Source organism: Mandrillus leucophaeus, unplaced genomic scaffold (genome assembly GCF_000951045.1).
Source record: "Mandrillus leucophaeus isolate KB7577 unplaced genomic scaffold, Mleu.le_1.0 Scaffold326, whole genome shotgun sequence".
Lineage (NCBI taxonomy): Eukaryota > Metazoa > Chordata > Mammalia > Primates > Cercopithecidae > Mandrillus > Mandrillus leucophaeus.
Window position 1 is genome coordinate 1,831,121 of NW_012103432.1, and position 16,902 is coordinate 1,848,022.

At 45.3% G+C, this 16,902-nt stretch overlaps 2 protein-coding genes across 4 annotated transcripts in view; one reads left to right on the top strand and one right to left on the bottom strand.

Annotated features, from left to right (window-relative positions):
- Window positions 1-567: 567 nt before the first annotated feature.
- AHSA1 (AHA1, activator of heat shock 90kDa protein ATPase homolog 1 (yeast)) lies at window positions 568-11,716 on the bottom strand. Its single transcript, XM_011988277.1, has 9 exons — window positions 11,471-11,716; window positions 9,943-10,133; window positions 7,546-7,628; window positions 7,032-7,149; window positions 5,111-5,199; window positions 4,129-4,257; window positions 1,891-1,992; window positions 1,561-1,612; window positions 568-963 (listed from the first exon to the last, which is right to left on the bottom strand). Exons 1-9 carry the CDS (start codon window positions 11,548-11,550, stop codon window positions 791-793), a joined length of 1,017 nt encoding a protein of 338 aa, XP_011843667.1. The 5' UTR covers window positions 11,551-11,716; the 3' UTR covers window positions 568-790.
- A 262-nt stretch (window positions 11,717-11,978) lies between these two features.
- VIPAS39 (VPS33B interacting protein, apical-basolateral polarity regulator, spe-39 homolog) overlaps window positions 11,979-16,902 on the top strand; it is a 33,088-nt gene continuing 28,164 nt past the window's right edge. For 2 of the 3 annotated variants that reach the window (XM_011988279.1, XM_011988280.1), the window contains exons 1-3: window positions 11,979-12,245; window positions 15,620-15,712; window positions 16,316-16,418. In XM_011988279.1, the coding sequence (XP_011843669.1) occupies window positions 15,620-15,712; window positions 16,316-16,418 (196 nt within the window). In that variant the 5' untranslated portion in view covers window positions 11,979-12,245. Of the gene's footprint in view, window positions 12,423-15,619; window positions 15,713-16,315; window positions 16,419-16,902 lie in introns of all 3 variants that reach the window. The other variant, XM_011988278.1, reaches the window with a different exon arrangement.

Genomic DNA, 16,902 nt, shown 5'->3' on the forward strand with positions numbered 1-16,902 from the left:
GGACTATAGGCCTGAGCCACTCCACCTGGTTATATGTCAAATACATGTATTTAAAAGCCAAGACTTAAGTTCTTGTAAAACAAATGACCAGAGTACCTACTTCATATCATGGAGATCAAATGAGTTAATGCAAGTAAACAGTGTGGTGTCTGATACTCAGTAACTATGCAACGTAACAGAAGCTGCCACAAGTTAGGAATCTCCCACTTTTCCATATCCCAAAGCAGCATCTGGTGATCACTTATCCTTGCAAGAGGGTAAGAGGCTATGGGCAGTGCAAAGTGAGAAGTCAGCTGCACTGGCAGTAGAGGTATAGTGTTTGTTAGCACTCTCTACCCAGGTACCAACCCTCCCCTACTTTTATGGGTAAAAAGGCAGGAACTATTTACCAGTAAGAAAGACTAGCTCAGGAATGCCTGGTAGTGAGAAGCAGGTGCTGTGCCTCTTAATTACCCACACTTATCCAGAATAGAGACAAGGCCATCCACCCCATCCTTTACTGAATTCAGAACCTTTGAGCGAGCTCTCAATACTAGCCACTCAATCAACACAGGTTCCAGACACGCATGTTTTTTAAATTATGTTTATTTAGCATATGTACACATAAAAGAGAAATTGCCCTCTGAACCCACCCAGAAGAAAACATGCACAAACCCAAGGTATATGTGGAGGGGAGGGGCCCTGGCCCCAAGTTAGCGGCTGGGACGATGCAATCCTGTGAGTCGCAAGTCCCAGTCAGGAGAGGGCTGGACTGAAGTATCCAGGAGGCTGAAGTCCCCTGCCGCTGGCCCTAAAATAAGCGTGCGCCATAGCCAAAGGTCTGTTTAATGCCCTCAAAGTAGTACCGCTGCCAGCCCTGCCGCGTCCGCTCTTCCTCAGGAGCAGGGATGCCTCGACCTTCCATGCACAGCTCAGTCTCTCCATTCTTGTCGATGAAGGTCAAGGTGATGGTGGCAAAGTGCCCTGGGAAAGGCAGAGGGGATGGGGTTTCATATCTAGGGTTTCCATCTGAGTTTAAGACTGGGGCAACCTGGCTGGGTGTGGTGGTTCATACCTGTAATCTCAGCACTTTGGGAGGCTGAGATGGGCGGATCACCAGAGGCCAGGAGTTCCAGACCAGCCTGGCTAACATGGTGAAACCCCATCTCTACTACAATTACAAAACTTAGCTGGGTGTAGTGGCATGCGCCTGTAATCCCAGCTACTTGGGCAACCTGTAATCCCAGTACTTTGGGAGGCTGAGGCAGGAGGATCACTTGAGCCCAGGAGTTCGAGACTAGCCTGGGCAATGTAGTGGGACCCCATCTCTACAAAAAATGTAATTAAAAAAAAAAAAAGCTGGTGTGGTGGTACACGTAGTCTCAGCTACTTGGGAAGCTGAAGCAGGAGGTTCGTTTGAGTCTGGGAGGTTAAGGCTGCAGTTAGCTGTGATTATGCCACTGCACTCTAGCCTGGGTGACAGTGAGACCCTGTTTCCAAAAAACAAAGCAAAAAAAAAAAAAAAAACTACAGCAAAGAGAAAAAGTTCTGGGGGTAATGGCAATATATATGTTTACTTACCCTCTGGCCAAGATTTAAACCTCCACTTCATCACAATATGTTTCTCAGGGACCTAAAATAATCAAACAGCTCAGTCTACATTATATACTACAACGCACCCAGTCCTAGCTAGGATCAGTCATCTGCCCTTCATACGGAGTCCACCATCTGTGCAATTGTATTACTTGCAAGAGAGTTCAAATCACAGCCTTTTTTTGAAAAACAAAATGTTTTATTAACCAAAGAGATTAAAGCCTTAAACTTTACCTATAGAGTTGAGAAACAGGAGAAATGTCACTCAGCTGACCAGACAGATGCAACAACCCAAGTCTAGGGCCGGCAGGTACTCACCAGATCAGTAAATTCCCCAGAAACGTTGCCATCTACCATGTGGAACTTTCCACCTCTGTCTGCTTCTAATGTTGCGGGAGCATGGGTAAAGGCCTGCACCAGCTGCAGGAAAAAAAAAAAAGAGGCAGAAGATACATGGCTCTCAGTGGGACCCGGGGACAAATGCCAGCTGAAGGCTGCATGTCTCAACTCTCATTTCCGCCAGTCTGCCCCACAGGCGGGTCCAAGGTGTCCCTCTATTCTGTTCTACTACCAGCCAGGACTTGACTTCGGGAATTCTTTCTGATCCGATGATGCCATTACTTTGGACCCATTTACTTTCATTTATTTGAAATAGTATATGGTTCAGAAAGATATGAGAATGAGCTTATGAAAGAAAATTCTCAAGTAAATGTTTGAGACTTCTATTTTCATTTCTGAGAACGTGTCCCAAAGTAGATCTATGCCATACATCTTTTCTTTTTTTTTGAGACGGAGTCTCACTCTGTCACCCAGGCTGGAGTGCAGTGGCATGATCTCAGCTCACTGCGACCTCCGCCTGTCCACGTTTTAAGCAATTCTCTGCCTCAGCCTCCAGAGTAGCCAGGATTACAGGCATGTGCCACCACGCCGGCTAATTTTTTGTTTTTTTAGTACAGACGGGGTTTCACCATCTTGGCCAGACTGGTCTTGAACTCCTGACCTCCAGATCCACCGGCCTCGACCTCCCAAAGTGCTGGGATTATAGGCATGAGCCACTGTGCCCAGCCCTTTTATTTTGTTTTTGAGATGGGTCTTGCTTTGTTGCCCAGGCCAAAGTGCAGTGGCATGATCATGGCTCACTGTAGCCCCAACCTCCTAAGCTTAGGTGATCCTTCCACCTCAGCCTCCTGAGGAGCTGGGACTATAGGTGTGTACCACCACACCAGCTAATTTCTGTATTTTTTGTATAGATGGCTTCACCATGTTGGCCAGACAAGTCTCAAACTCCTGGGCTCAAGCAGTTCATTGGCCTCAGCCTCCCAAAGTGCTGGGATTAGAGGTGTGAGCCACTGTGCCTGGCCTACTCCATATATATCAAATCAGTATCATTTTGCTGTGTTCGATCACTCAACAGTGCCACTTTTACTTTTAAAAAGGCTTTACTATTTTTTTAAGTAGGTAATACAAATACATGGTAAAAAATTAAAAAGGAACAGAAGGTTAAAAATGTCAGGAATCCTCCCATACAAAAGTATTTTAAAACTCTGAAAACTTTGCTAGTTTGGAAGAAGAGATTCAACTGAAGTCTGTGTCCATTTAACTGCTTCTCTGGTTCTTGGTTTTCTAAGGGGGACAGAACTATCATGAGAGTATTTTGAGTGCAGGCACACAGACACACGAACACCCATATACTACATGGTACCTCTTAATTTATGGCTGTATTTGCATTTTTGTTTAAAAAATAAGATCTTGGAATTTTGTCCTAGAGTATGTGGGAACTTCCACGTATCCTAACCACCTTTACTATCAGATAATAAAGCTGAATACAGTCATGTTTCTCAACTCCACACGATAGCAGCAGAATGGTACAAGTCAGCTGTGCAACAGAAAGAAGCCAGGAATTCTTCTGTGCTACAGAGTAACCAAGAATGGCCATTCACTTTTCTGATAAGATTCACTCAGTGATTTCTACTTATATGACCCAAAACTAGAACAGGCATGGTAATGTGCACCTGTAATCCCAGTTACTCAGGAGGCTGAGGAAGGAGGATCGCTTGAGCCCAGGAGTTCAAGGCTAGTCTGGGCAACATAGCAAGACCAGGTCTTTTGTTTTTAAAATAAATAAATATGGCTGGGCACAGTGGTTTGCGCCTGTAATCCCAGCACTTTGGGAGGCTGAGGTGTGGGCAGATCACTTGAGGTCAGGAGTTTGAGATCAGCCCATCTCTACTAAAAAATATGGTGACACCCCATCTCTACTAAAAAATATAAAAATTAGCTGGGCATGATGGCGTGTGCCTATAGTACCAGCTGTTTGGGATGCTGAGGCAGGAGAATCGCTTGAACCTGGCAGGCAGAGGTTGCAGTGAGCCGAGATTGCGCCACTGTACTCCAGCTTGGGCGGTGACAGAGCGAGACTCCATCTCAAAAAAAAAAAAAAAAGAATAGAGGGAGGGAAACTTCACTTTGATGAAGGCCTCATGGCTCCAGCTGTGAGCACCTCTTCTGCACACTCAGGGCAGATGGCACGAGGCCTGAAGGACAAGACTGACTTACCTCTTGGGTGGTAAACACTCTATAGAGCTCCTCTGGTGATGTCAGGAAGGTTTCCTTAAGAGTGATCTTACAAGTGGGGATTTTGACTCCAACAGGTCTGGCCTGGGTTTTTGAAGGAGCAGGCTTAGCCTGTGAAAGTGGCAGTGAAAACGGTCAGTACAGAGTAATGATACAACCTCAATCAGCGTGGCTTCAGAGACAGTTGTACCATTCATTCTCATAAAAATTTTCACCTCCGAGGCTAATTATTCCAAGGGGTTTGAAGGGAATTTGAGTGTGTAGGTGTTTTAGTCATGAGGGTCATGTTTCTGGAAACATCCTCAATTCCCAGTAAAAATAACCACTCTACAAGGAAGACCCTGATAGTCAAATAACAAATCAAATCATTGAGATATTTTTTAAGAGCTCAGTGTAATTCTCAAACAATTTCTATGCTTAAATAGCTGGAAGCAGTTTTCTCCCCACTTCCAGAGTACCCACTCTACTATGCTGACAAAAGAGCAACAGGGCTCTAAACCAAGTGCTGAGCTTGAACCACAAACTTCCATCTCCAGATAAAGTACTTGCTCACCCTGTAAACTGGAGAGACTGGGTGAAGACAGGGATGTAACTCCATTTCCTGATGGGACCTCTAAAATCAAAGTCTGAGATATCAACATACCAATTAGGCTGAAGACTTATATAGATGAAGACCATCCTTTGTTCATAACCTCCTAATTGGTGCTAAATGCAATCAAGAGTCAGACTTTTAACTGTCTGATAGCTTCTACTTGCTCTAGGGGTCTGCGATAAACAAATTAAAACCAGGTTAAAGATGGGTGAATGAATGCATATTGCAGGGACTCTAAAAAAGCACCATGAGCAGATCACAGCTGCTCTGGCTTAGAGGTTAGGGACACAAAGAGCTGACATGTGGAATTAAGAAGGCGGTCTCCCAAGTTCCTTTGCAGACAGTCTCCCACCCCGGGGGAAAACCATTTACCTTGAGCTCCTCAGTTTTCAGTGCTGGCTGCCCCACTGGGTCTACTGACTCTCCATTCACTGTAGGTAAGATCATGCCCTGGGTGAACTCTGAAAAGATAAAATTCCAGCTCATGGAAGTTATTTCTTAGTAGCTGAGATCTGGAGTTTCATTACAGCCTGACAAACATAGCCATCCTACTACAGAATGAGGTTATGACCAGAAAAGGAAGAGGCTATTTTTACATCTTTACTTTTGGTCTATGCCAGACTGGTATCAGGGTATATGCTATAGAATATAGTATGTTCACTGGGATTATCTTTTGTTTTTTTTTTTTTTTTAGATGGAGTCTTGCTCTGTCGCCAGGCTGGAGTGCAGTGGCGCAATCTCAGCTCACTGCAATCTCCAGCTCCCTGGTTGAAGCTATTTTCCTGCCTCAGCCTCCTGAGTAGCTGGGATTATAGGCAGGCGCCACCATGCCCGGCTAATTTTTGTATTTTTAGTAGAGATGGGGTTTCACCATGTTGGCGAGGATGGTCTCGATCTCCTGATCTCATGATCCACTGGCCTTAGCCTCCCAAAATGCTGGGATTACAGGCATGAGCCACCGCACCCGGCCACTGGGATTATTTTTAAAAGCTTATCCTCCTGACTCAACTGGAAACATTATAACATATTAAGTGCATGTGAGGTCTACTATGGAAGGATGGCATGAACGCTGTGGCACCTTGATGACTTCAAGAGTAGGTAATCTACCCAGCACCCATGGATGCATGGTTAGTGTCTTTCCTCCACTCTGCCTTACCTCTGTAGAAAAGCCACAACTAGTTATGGCACTGGAGTACTGGTCCTCCCCCAAAGAGGTGTCTATCACCTTCTATCATCTTCTTTGATGGTTATTATACATTTTCCAGCACCAAGATCAGAACACACTGGCAGAAATGGAATCCCAGGGGAAAGCTGAGCTGACTTCTATTCTAACCATCTAAATATCCCTGGAGAATGCATATCAAAGATAGTCCAGACTGTATTTAAGTAATGAGTCCCGCGATGCCAAGTCTTTAGATTAGCGCTGTCCATTAGAAATATAATGTGAGCCTCAAATATAATTTTTTTTTTGAGACAGAGTCTCACTCTGTCGCCCAGGCTGGAGTGCAATGGCATGTTCTTGACTCATCGCCACCTCCATCTCCCAGGTTCAAGCGATTCTCCTGCCTCAGCCTCTTGAGTAGCTGGGATTACAGGCATGCGCCACCACGCCCGGCTAATTTTGTATTTTTAGTAGAGATGGGGTTTCTCCATGTTGGTCAGGCTGGTCTTGAACTCCCGACCTCAAGTGATCCGCCCAACTCGGCCTCCCAAAGTGCTGAGATTACAGGCGTGAGCCACCGCACCCAGCCCATAGTGTAATTTATACTCACAGCACATCTCTTGTGTTTTTTGGTCATCCAGGCTGGAGTGCAGAGGCATGATCTCAGCTAGTTCAATGTAACCTCCCTGCCTCCTGGGCTCAAGCCACTCTCCCACCTCAGCCTCCCCAGTAGCTGGGACTACAGGCGCCAACCACCGCATCCAGCTAATTTTTGTATTTTTTGTAGGACGGCATGTTGCCCAGGCTGGTCTCGAATTCCTGAGCTCAGGCAATCAGCCCACCTCAGCCTCCAACAGTGCTGGGATTACAAGTGTGAGCCACTGTGCCTGGCCCTCACAGCACATCTCGGTTTGGTCTAATCACATCTCAAATGCTCAACTGTCAGTATTAGACAACACAGCTCCAGATCTTTCCCTTACTCCGAGCTTATGGACTGACTTTAAGATGAAATAAGCCCCCTCCCCACAAATCTTTACCCATCTGCCAAAGAAAGGACTGTCCAGGCCCTTAACCACAGTCTAACAGGTGGAAACTACCTCCTTAAGGCATATAGAACTACTCAAGGGATACCTGTTTTGAGGGTGCTGATGTAAATTCCCATTGCTTCTCTGAGAAGTTTCACCCCTTCTTCCTTCATTAAGGCCACGAGATTTGTGTCAGGCTCATCTTTGGCAAGGCTCACACTAATCTGAGTGAAAGATGAGAAGTAGGTGGTAAATAACTTGAGGGGCACCCTCATTATGGAATGTGGGGGCTGAGCAATCACGTAACTGCTGACATTTCCAAAGGAAATGCATGAGTACTGCGATATTCGTACAATCCCCATTAGTGTTCCTTCTTGAGTCCTCTCTGTCAAATGGCTAATGTTAGTTGGAACCCATGTCACTAGCTAAAGTGAAGAAATTAAAGTGCAAATTGCTCTGGAAGTTTCCAGTGGCACCACACGCCTAGCAAAGTATCTGCAGACTCGGGTTCTGAATGCTTGGACCAAGCCTGCGCTATGAATCCTCAATGACAGGTCACTTTTCTCATCTGAGAATAAGAGGATATAGAGGACTCGGATTAGGAGTTAGGAAGCACGAACCTCTACTTCATCCACGCTGTTTTCATCAGACAAATTGGGGATCTCCACATGTCCTTTGTACTGTACTCCTGACTTAGAAGTACCTGTCAAAACCAATGCAATGTCATTAGTCCACTCCTAGGCAGGAAAGGTCTCTGCTCCAGGGTCCTAACTGCGACCTCACTTCTGCTGCTTTTGGATGGCTGAACTGATCCTCTTTATTCTGAGAATGCCACATGCCAGATGCAATCAACACCCGCACCCCCAAAAGAAATGTCTTTTCCTCACCAGGTTACTGGAAACCAACTATGTTATTGGTACTAGCATGAGTTATACCATGAGAACTTGGGTCAAAAGCCAGTAGTTCTGCTAGACACTTCTTTTGAAAATATCAATTTATTTCAGTGCAACTGAGATATTAGGGAGCAATTTGATTATAATGAGAAGTTCACATTTGCTTATATGTGACTCCATCCATGAGAAACACTAGGTGAATACGGAAAGCCTCACCCAACTACATAGGATACATAAAACACACATATCTCAAACACCTATCTGCCAATGACCTCGGTTTACAGCGTGTATTGTGAGCCATACCCATCCTCATCTAGTGTAATGTTCCTTCTGATTGTAGATGACTCTCCTTCTACCATTCCAAAGTAGTCCTCAAGCTGCAACCCTTCTGATGCCCACTTTTTTCCCCCCAAGACGGCTCTGTCACTCAGGCTGGAGTGCAGTGGCACGATCTCGGCTCACTGTAACCTCCACCTCCCAGGTTCAAGCAATTCTTCTGCCTCAGCCTCCCAAGTAGCTGGGATTACAGGCGCGTGCCACCATGCCCGGCTAATTCTTGTATTTTTTAGTAGAGACGGGGTTTCACCATGTTGGCCAGGTGTGTCTCCAATTCCTGACCTTGATCCACTTGCCTCAGTCTCCCAAAGTGCTGAGATTACAGGCGTGAGCCACCGTGCCTGGCTCTGATGCCCACTTTCACAAGTAACCTTCAGGTCTTTTTAATGGTAAAGCACCATATTTACTGTAGTATTTATTTATTTATTTATTTTCTTTCGAGATGGAGTCTCAGTCTGTTGCCCAGGCTGGAGTGCAATGGTGCGATCTCAGCTCACTGCAACCTCCACCTCCTGGGTTCAAGCAGCTCTCCTGCCTCCGCCTCCCGGGTAGCTGGGACTGTAAGCACGCGCCACCACGCCCGGCTAATTTTTTGTATTTTTAGTAGAGACGGGGTTTCACTGTGTCAGCCAGGATGGTCTCAATCTCCTGACCTCATGATCCACCCGCCCTGGCCTCCCAAAGTGCTGGGATTACATGCGTGAACCACCGCGCGTGGCCTGTATTTATCTATTTCTTACCATTTAATGTGCACAAAACTATGCTACCAATTTTTAGTCCCTGTATTTAAAAAAAAAGTGTTGGCCAGACACAGTTCGAGACCAGCCTGACTAACACAGTGAAACCTGTCTCTAATAAAAATACAAAATTAGCCGGGCGTGGTGGCAGGCACCTGTAATCCTACTTGGGAGGCTGAGGCAGGAGAATTGGTTGAACCCAGGAAGTGGAGGTTGCAGTGGGCGGAGATCGTGCCACTGCACTCCAGCCTGGGCGACAAGAGTGAAACTCCGTCTCAAAAAAAAAAAAAAAGGTCTGGGCAAGATGACACCAAAGATTCCTTCCATACTACTATGCTTCAAGTGTACTTTAAAAACAAATTAACAAAAATCAAGGACAGATAATCTACTTTCACCCTTCTTTATGATACGACTATTCAGAAATGTTTATCAAAGCACAAATTTCATGCTTTGCCCCATACACACAGTAGCTATCTCATACTCCTTTACTGCCTTTTTACATTCAGGCTCTCAACAGTCAGGACTGTCCAAAACGGGCATACGCATGACCTCAATTTTTTCCTAATGTCATACAGAAGGGACACAAAACTAGAAGAGAGATAAAACAGTCCCAAATTACTGTCACACACAAGCTTCATTTTAATTTGTTAGATTCACACTGAGGAGAGTAAAAAAAAAAAAGATCAAGACCAAAACAAAAAAACAAAAAAACAAAACACCTCCTTCCTCCTTTTAAATCACTCACAAGATACATGTAGGTAGTCTGAAGAAATATCACCTTAGGTGTTCCAACAAAAACCAAGGCCCAAACATGCAGTGGCCCAGCCACTTCATGGGTGGGACTGATGAGACCCAGAGAGAGGAAATCCATTTAGCATCCCACAATGGCAAAGAAATTTCAGTACCCAATACTGCTTTACATAGGACTCCAAAGCAGCAACATCTGTCTTCTCCCTTCAACGTTTGTAACTCCTCAAAACTGTTCTCTCCAGCTACTTAACAGGTTAAACAAAACACAGTTAATCTCTCTGACAGCCCAGCTTAGACTTACCTGTCCAGTTTAGTTTGACGCTCCATTCGTAAAAGAAGATAAGTTTCCCTTTGCGATTGTTAATGGATGCCTCTCCATCAAGCTTACTCACTTCCGTCACCTCACATTTGCCTTCTTCATTTTGAACCTGCACTGCCAGGAACAGTGTTTTCAGCTTATCCGTGGACCAATTTGAAGCATCTCTCTCCGTCCTGCAAAGCAGAAACAAAGCTATGAACTGGCAGTCAAATGGAGGATATACTGCTCTATGCAAGAGAATACGAGGTTAAAAGAGGCCTGACAAATAGTTTGAAAGGAACACAAAAACTCCCAGTCCCACTCCAGTATGTCCACAAACATGTCACCCTTTTTTAGGAAGACAAGGGGTTGCACACTGTCAACAAAGACAGCTGCTGTAGAGAATAGTATAAACTCAATGGAAAATTATGCTCTCCTTTCTCGGCATGATGGTGCTGGAGAATACTTGATACTTTAACATGGCGCCCCCATTTGACCAAGTGGAAAACTGCACATATTGCTCTGATCAGGAACACAGACTGGACCATGGAAGAACAGTACTTAGCTAAAAGGCCCAGAAAGGATTACACCAATAACCCTGACCTCACTGGCACAGTGTTCTGACCTATCAGATTCGCACTTGTATTATAAACTTCCTACACATTCACTGCCCCCTAGATGGCCACAAAAACGTTAAGACAAGGGCTTCAAAACAACAAAAATTAGGTCAAGTACTCTGCATGTTAGAAGAGAGAACACAAAGTGAGATATGGAAAAGAAACATCACTATCTGCCCTCCTGCTTATCAACTATTAGAGAAAACAACAGCAAAGAAAGCTGCAACAAAGTAACGGTACAATACAAACATTATGAACAGAATTCAGTGGAATTCAAAAGTAAAGGAAACATTACTTTGGGAAGATTTCATGAAGCGGGGCAGTATTTTAAGAACGGACAGGTTATAAAACCACGGCTGCTCGGCAACCTGGAGTTCCAACACACCTGACCTGACAGTTCCGGGTGAGAGGCCGCAGCTATCTGAGCTCTGAGCACCTGCCCAACACGTTCTCAATCTCCCGCGGGACTGCTGCAGCGGTCCCCTATGAATGACTTTTAATTTTACTGCAAGCCGCAAAACAGGAATTACAGACCCCTGGCCTTAGGCCTTTCACAGCTGTCTCCCAACACAATCAAAAGAGGTTCCAGTCTCAGTGACTCCTCTGGCCACGTGTAGTAAGCACCTCCCTGCACGGGCTGGATGCAGCAGCCAGGGCGTCATCTCCCAGTCTCTCTGACAACCTTCCTCTGGGGCGCTGCCCTCCACGTCCATCTCCCTCCCCTCAAGCACTGAGAAGGTGGCCGGGGAGTGGAGGGGCCTGGGGCTACGGACCCCTGCCACAGGAAGGACCCGCCCCCATCTCCGGACAGGGTTACTTCAGCCCCAGCTCTGTCCGGTCCGAGGTTCCAGGAACCCTGGAACCCTGGCCCGGCCGCAGGTCTCCCAAGGCCGGCCTGCTTTGCTGGCCCTCACCAGTGCCAGTTATTGACGTTGGTGGCGTCCGCCCGCTCCTCCACGATCCAGCGTGGGTCTCCCTCACCCCACTTGGCCATCGGCTCTCCTATCGCGGCGCCACCAGCTCCGGAGCTGCCGCAGCCACAGCCTCAGGACCGCTTAGTGCCAGCCGCCCGGCAGCGCCTGGAAACTACTAGAAGCGGCCGCAAACACCTCCTGGCTTGCTTTTCCCTCCACCCCCTCCCCTTCTTAACTTCCGGCTCCTCCCCACTTCCACCGGCTACTTCCGTCCCAACTCGCCGCACCGTGGGTTCCATCTGATTTAGTGTTCCTTCGGACTCTCTCAGGTTCTCCCCAAAAAGGGTCCCGAAACCCAGCTGCTCATACAACCATTCCTCACCCATAGGAAAACAAAGAACACGTCTCATTGTTTCCCTGGACCCTAAATCGGCCTTGCTGAGCCTCATGGGACTTGTAGTCTTCTTACGTGACCCGCTGGATAACCGCGGAAGGTTGCCCTGAAGGGAGAGGAAATGACCTAGCACAGTGCTTGGGGTTTCTGGGGGCTGTAGTCAAGAAGCCTTGTGGTTCATCGGGACTGCGCCTGACAGCAGAGGCAGAAGAAACTACAACTTCCAGCATGTCCTGCGGCCTCTTTATTCGCGTTTTCTCCCCGCCCCGCGATTATTCCTTTCTGCCCCCTTCTCTAAGCTGCACTGCCTGAAAAGAGAGGCTGTTCCAGCGGCGGCGGAGGCAGACGCTGTCCTGAGAGGGAGGGCTCTGTGCGTAAGAGGTGAGGGTGTCCCAAGCCCCTTGGGTCGCTTATCTGGCTGAGTCCAGCCTCTCCGCATCTTGATCTTTTCCCGTCTTCTAGGAGGCATTCCTACATCCTACGACCACAGGCCTGATTCTCTTCTTTCAGTCAGGGCGACCCTTAGGCGCTGGAGTACGCTTGGGAATGGGGCTGCGAGTAAGCACCAACGATTGGTTCGGAAGCAGACATTTGGTTCAGAAAGATCATTTAACTCTGCCAGGGATCCGCTGGGCTCTGACGACTGCGGTAGATCCATGGCTTCCTGGACGTTCACCCGTAGAGTCATCCTAGCTTAACTCATGTTCCCTGGTCTCAGTTCACAAGCCTCACCTGTATCTTCCTGGCTCGGAAGATAATTGAAACCAAGTCTGACGTTCTCAGAAGCTGGTTTTTGGAGTTTTCTGAGGCAGGGAGGGTGTTGTGGTTTTCTTGCTGATCCTTCTGTTTTCTTTTGTAAAGTTCCTGTTCTCCCCTGAGATCCCTCACCCTGCCTTGTGGTCTGTCAGTAAACAGGAGAAGACAAAGATAAACCTCTGAAGTGTTTTAAATCATGTTGAAGCACCTGTCACTCTTAAGATTGTACCTGATTACTTATAACTCTGGAGCTATTAGATCATTATCTATACTTGTCAAGTAAACCTAGCTTCTCATTTGGCGTTATAAATACAAATTGATGGCAGGTGTCTACTGCCATTGCATGGTTTAAAAGATTTCCGGAAATCCTCTGGCAGGTTATTGTGTTTGTTAGACATATTCTATGTCTATTTGTAGATAACTACTATAGTGAAGGAATGATCTCTAGTTTTCCAGAGAGTGAAAAATAGGTAGAAGGACCATGCAGGACACTAGAAATGGTCTAGAAGCCAGAAAGCCTTGGATTGTAATTTGAAACAGCACGTAACAAGGTGGCTTTGATACTGAACTCTTTTGTGCCTCACTTTCCCCGTGAGTAACATGGAAATGGAATCTCCCAGGCCTACCTTACAAGATTGTTCTGAGGATCAAATGAATGACAGATTTATGAACTGACATGTGTGCCAGAGACATTTATATGTTCTGTGCACATCTTCAGCATTTGTGGCCACTCAGAATTTTTGTATTTTTTTTTAATTTTTAGGATTGCTAAAAAATATTTTCTTTTTTAGCTTTTCCCAAGATACTATGATGATGTATTAATAATAAAAGTTACTACTGAGTGTTAATTTTGGGTCGGGCACTAAGCACTTTATATGTATTAACTGGTTTACTCCTCATAACCATTTCTAAGGTAGGTCATCTGTTATGCCCATTTTACAGATGGGGAAACCAAGACAGAAAAATGTCAGTATGATATTCCATATTAAAAGGAATTAACATTTAGTATTTACTTTCCGCTAGACGCTTTTATAGGTGTTCCCTGCAACCCTGTGAGATAGGATATAATTTTCTCCAAGGCTTAAAAGTAAAGTCATTTATCCAGTTTGCTCAGAATTAAGAGAAACCAGGATTTGAACTCAAGGTTGCCTGACTACAATGTCTGTGTGGGATGATTTCATGGTGTCTGCCAGCATTTTTGGTTTATCTCCCTAAAATTAAATACAGAAAAGGATTTTTAAGCAACACTTCCAGTAGAAATCAATTAGCAATGTCTGCTGTGGGAAGGAACAAGATAGAAAATTCCCACAATACCCTTGCTATCCTTATATCCCCTGAGTTGAAAACAGAGTCAGGAAGTAATAGTAGAATATCTTTAAGGGCCATCAAAAGCCTCAACAGGACTACCATGATGAGGCTTTTCTCAAGCTTTTATTGATGAAGGTGCTATTAAAAGGAAAAGCAAATGGTTCTTTTAGAACTTGATGCTGTTTAGCCTTTACAATTATTTTTGGTGCTGTGGGAGTTTTAGTACCTAGTCCTTGGCTTAAATCATAGTTTTCATTCTAATCCAGTTGGCATTGATAGTTTAGTTTGTAATTCTGTTTCCTTATTTAGAGACAGGTAGGGTCTCACTCTGTCACCCAGGCTGGAGTGCAGTTGTGTGACCTCAACTCATGGCAGCCTCAACCTCCTGAGCTCAGGTGATCCTCCACCTCAGCCTCCCAAGTAGTTGGGACTACGTCACCATGTCCGGCTGGTTTTTTGTTTGGTTTTTAAATTTTTTTTTGTAGAGACAGTTTTACTGTGTTGCCCAGGCTAGTCTTGAACTTGGACCCAGGCAATCCTCCCACCTCAGTCTCCCAAAGTGCTGGGATTACAGATGTGAGCCACTGTGCCCTGCCTAGTTTGTAATTCTAGGGCAAAACTTGCTTTTGCAGGGCAAAATTGAATTTTATAGTAGTTATAACAGGGACTTGTGGTCTTTTGACTACTTCTTTATATACTTGCTTTTCTTGGCCATGCCCTCATTTCCCAAATTTTGGCCAACAGTTGTTAATCAAATAGTCATAATTTGAAGATTTAGGTGAAATAGTTCTACTTCTTTTAATTGCTTTGCTTTCCATTCTTTCAGGCATTTATGAGAGTGGAATATTTGTCAATTTTATTCACTGTAGTATTCCCAGAACCTAGAACAGTGCCCCAGAGATGGTGCTCAATAAATATTTGTTGAAAATGCCAATGCAATTTTTGTCTGTTTTGTGCATGTTTTGATTGCTCTTCCTTGTGTATTCAGCAAAGTTTTGTGATGGATTCTTACAGCATCTGCCTGCCTTGCACTGTTGCCTGTTGCTTTTAATATATACCTATGCTGAATGCCCTGGCTGTGTTGTAGGGTCCTTCAGAAGTGGGACTGTGTCTGACACTTTTTTTTTTTTTTTTTTTGAGATGGAGTTTTGCTCTTGTTGCCCAGGCTGAAGTGCAATGGTGCAATCTCGGCTCACTGCAACCTCCGCCTCCCGGGTTCAAGCGATTCTCCTGCCTCAGCCTCCTGAGTAGCTGGGATTACAGGCATGCACCACCATGCCCGGCTAATTTTGTATTTTTAGTAGAGACGGGGTTTCTCCATGTTGATCAGGCTGGTCTCGAACTCCTGACCTCAGGCGATCTGCCCGCCTCGGCCTCCCAAATTGCTGGGATTAAAAGCCTGAGCCACTGCACCCAGTCTCTGGCACTTTTTAATATACCTTACAACACCTGAGAGAGTGCCCTGGACAAAGTGGATGCTCTAAGAATGGATGACTACTTCTGGGTAATTAGAAGATTAGAAGTATGATTTGATCAGTTGGAGACCCAAGAATGTGGTTTAATATGGCAGGTTCAATATTTGTTTTACCAGATCCTTTTCTGCATCCTTGATTTTTGGGAGCAGTTAAAGCTTTGGAACTCTTTAGGGAGAGACCCAGAAAGAGACGATGTATGTCTTCCTGTCACTGTAGATGAATCGGACAAAGGGTGATGAGGAGGAGTATTGGAACAGCTCCAAGTTCAAGGCTTTCACCTTTGACGATGAAGATGATGAGCTTTCACAGGTAGGTCAACTGCTGAAGTTTGTACTCTTTTCCACAGTGCCACTCTAAAATTCCTTCCTCTTGCAGTCTGGGTAACTTGGCTTTTGACCATGTCTTCATTAGGCTCAGGAAAGAGCCAGAAGGATTGTAAAATCCAGCTCACTGCCTTTTTTACTTTACCTTTTTAAGATGATTTCTTCCTTTCAGTTTTTTTTTCTTTTTAAAGAACCTCAAGTCTTTTATTCATGTGATACATATTTTTTATTTTTGAAAGATGAACTGGATTGGAGGATTTATTTTTGTTGTGTCTATTTTGCAATTGGGGAAACATTTATTTTTAGAGAGGTGAATAAATTCACTCAGGTTTACATAGCAAGTCACTGCCAGGAATATGATGAGAATTCAAAAGTGACTTTGATTCCTTCTAATTCTTTTACCACTGGACTGTAGTGTTGGCTAAAAATCAGTTTGTTTTCTTGGCAGATATCTAGTATGCTAGGCTTTCGATTGCACAAGGTGAGCGTTGGCCACCTTCAGGCCCCAATTCCTCAGCCTTCTTGATTGTCGGAAGAGAGGTGGGAAATGATGATTGCCTGAGCGCCCTAGCCTTGTGTCCCTCTGCAGTTAAAGGAGTCCAAGCGGGCGGTGAACAGCCTCCGAGACTTCGTGGATGATGATGATGATGATGACCTGGAGCGAGTCAGCTGGAGTGGGGAACCTGTGGGAAGTAAGTAGAAGAGGCGGGGATAGACGTCCAGGATTCTTATCACTAATGAAGGCTGTACTTGTTTGTCTCTTCAGTGCCGGTATGGAGAGGGAATGAGGTAAGACTATTTTCAGATGAGCACACGTCTGGAAACTGAACTCCAGGAGAAGATACTTGGGAAATCCAGCAGGCGTTCCCACATGGCCATATAGGTCTGCTCTTCAGGGGTTGAGGCTTGGCTGGCTATGTCATTCTCATTTGGGGTGCTTGTTAAAATGACATACTCCTAGGCTTTATCCCAGAGATTCTGTTCATTAGGTCTTCTGCGGAGTAGTGGGGGAGCTCTCAAGTTTTAATAAACACTGCAGGTGATTCTAATTTGTAGCCGTATTTGGGAACTACTGACTTAACTCAGTATACTCATAACTGATTGACAGAACGGACTTCCTTACCCACCCAGTCTCACTGCTTAGCTGTGTACTTAATACTTTCTCAAAGTCCATTT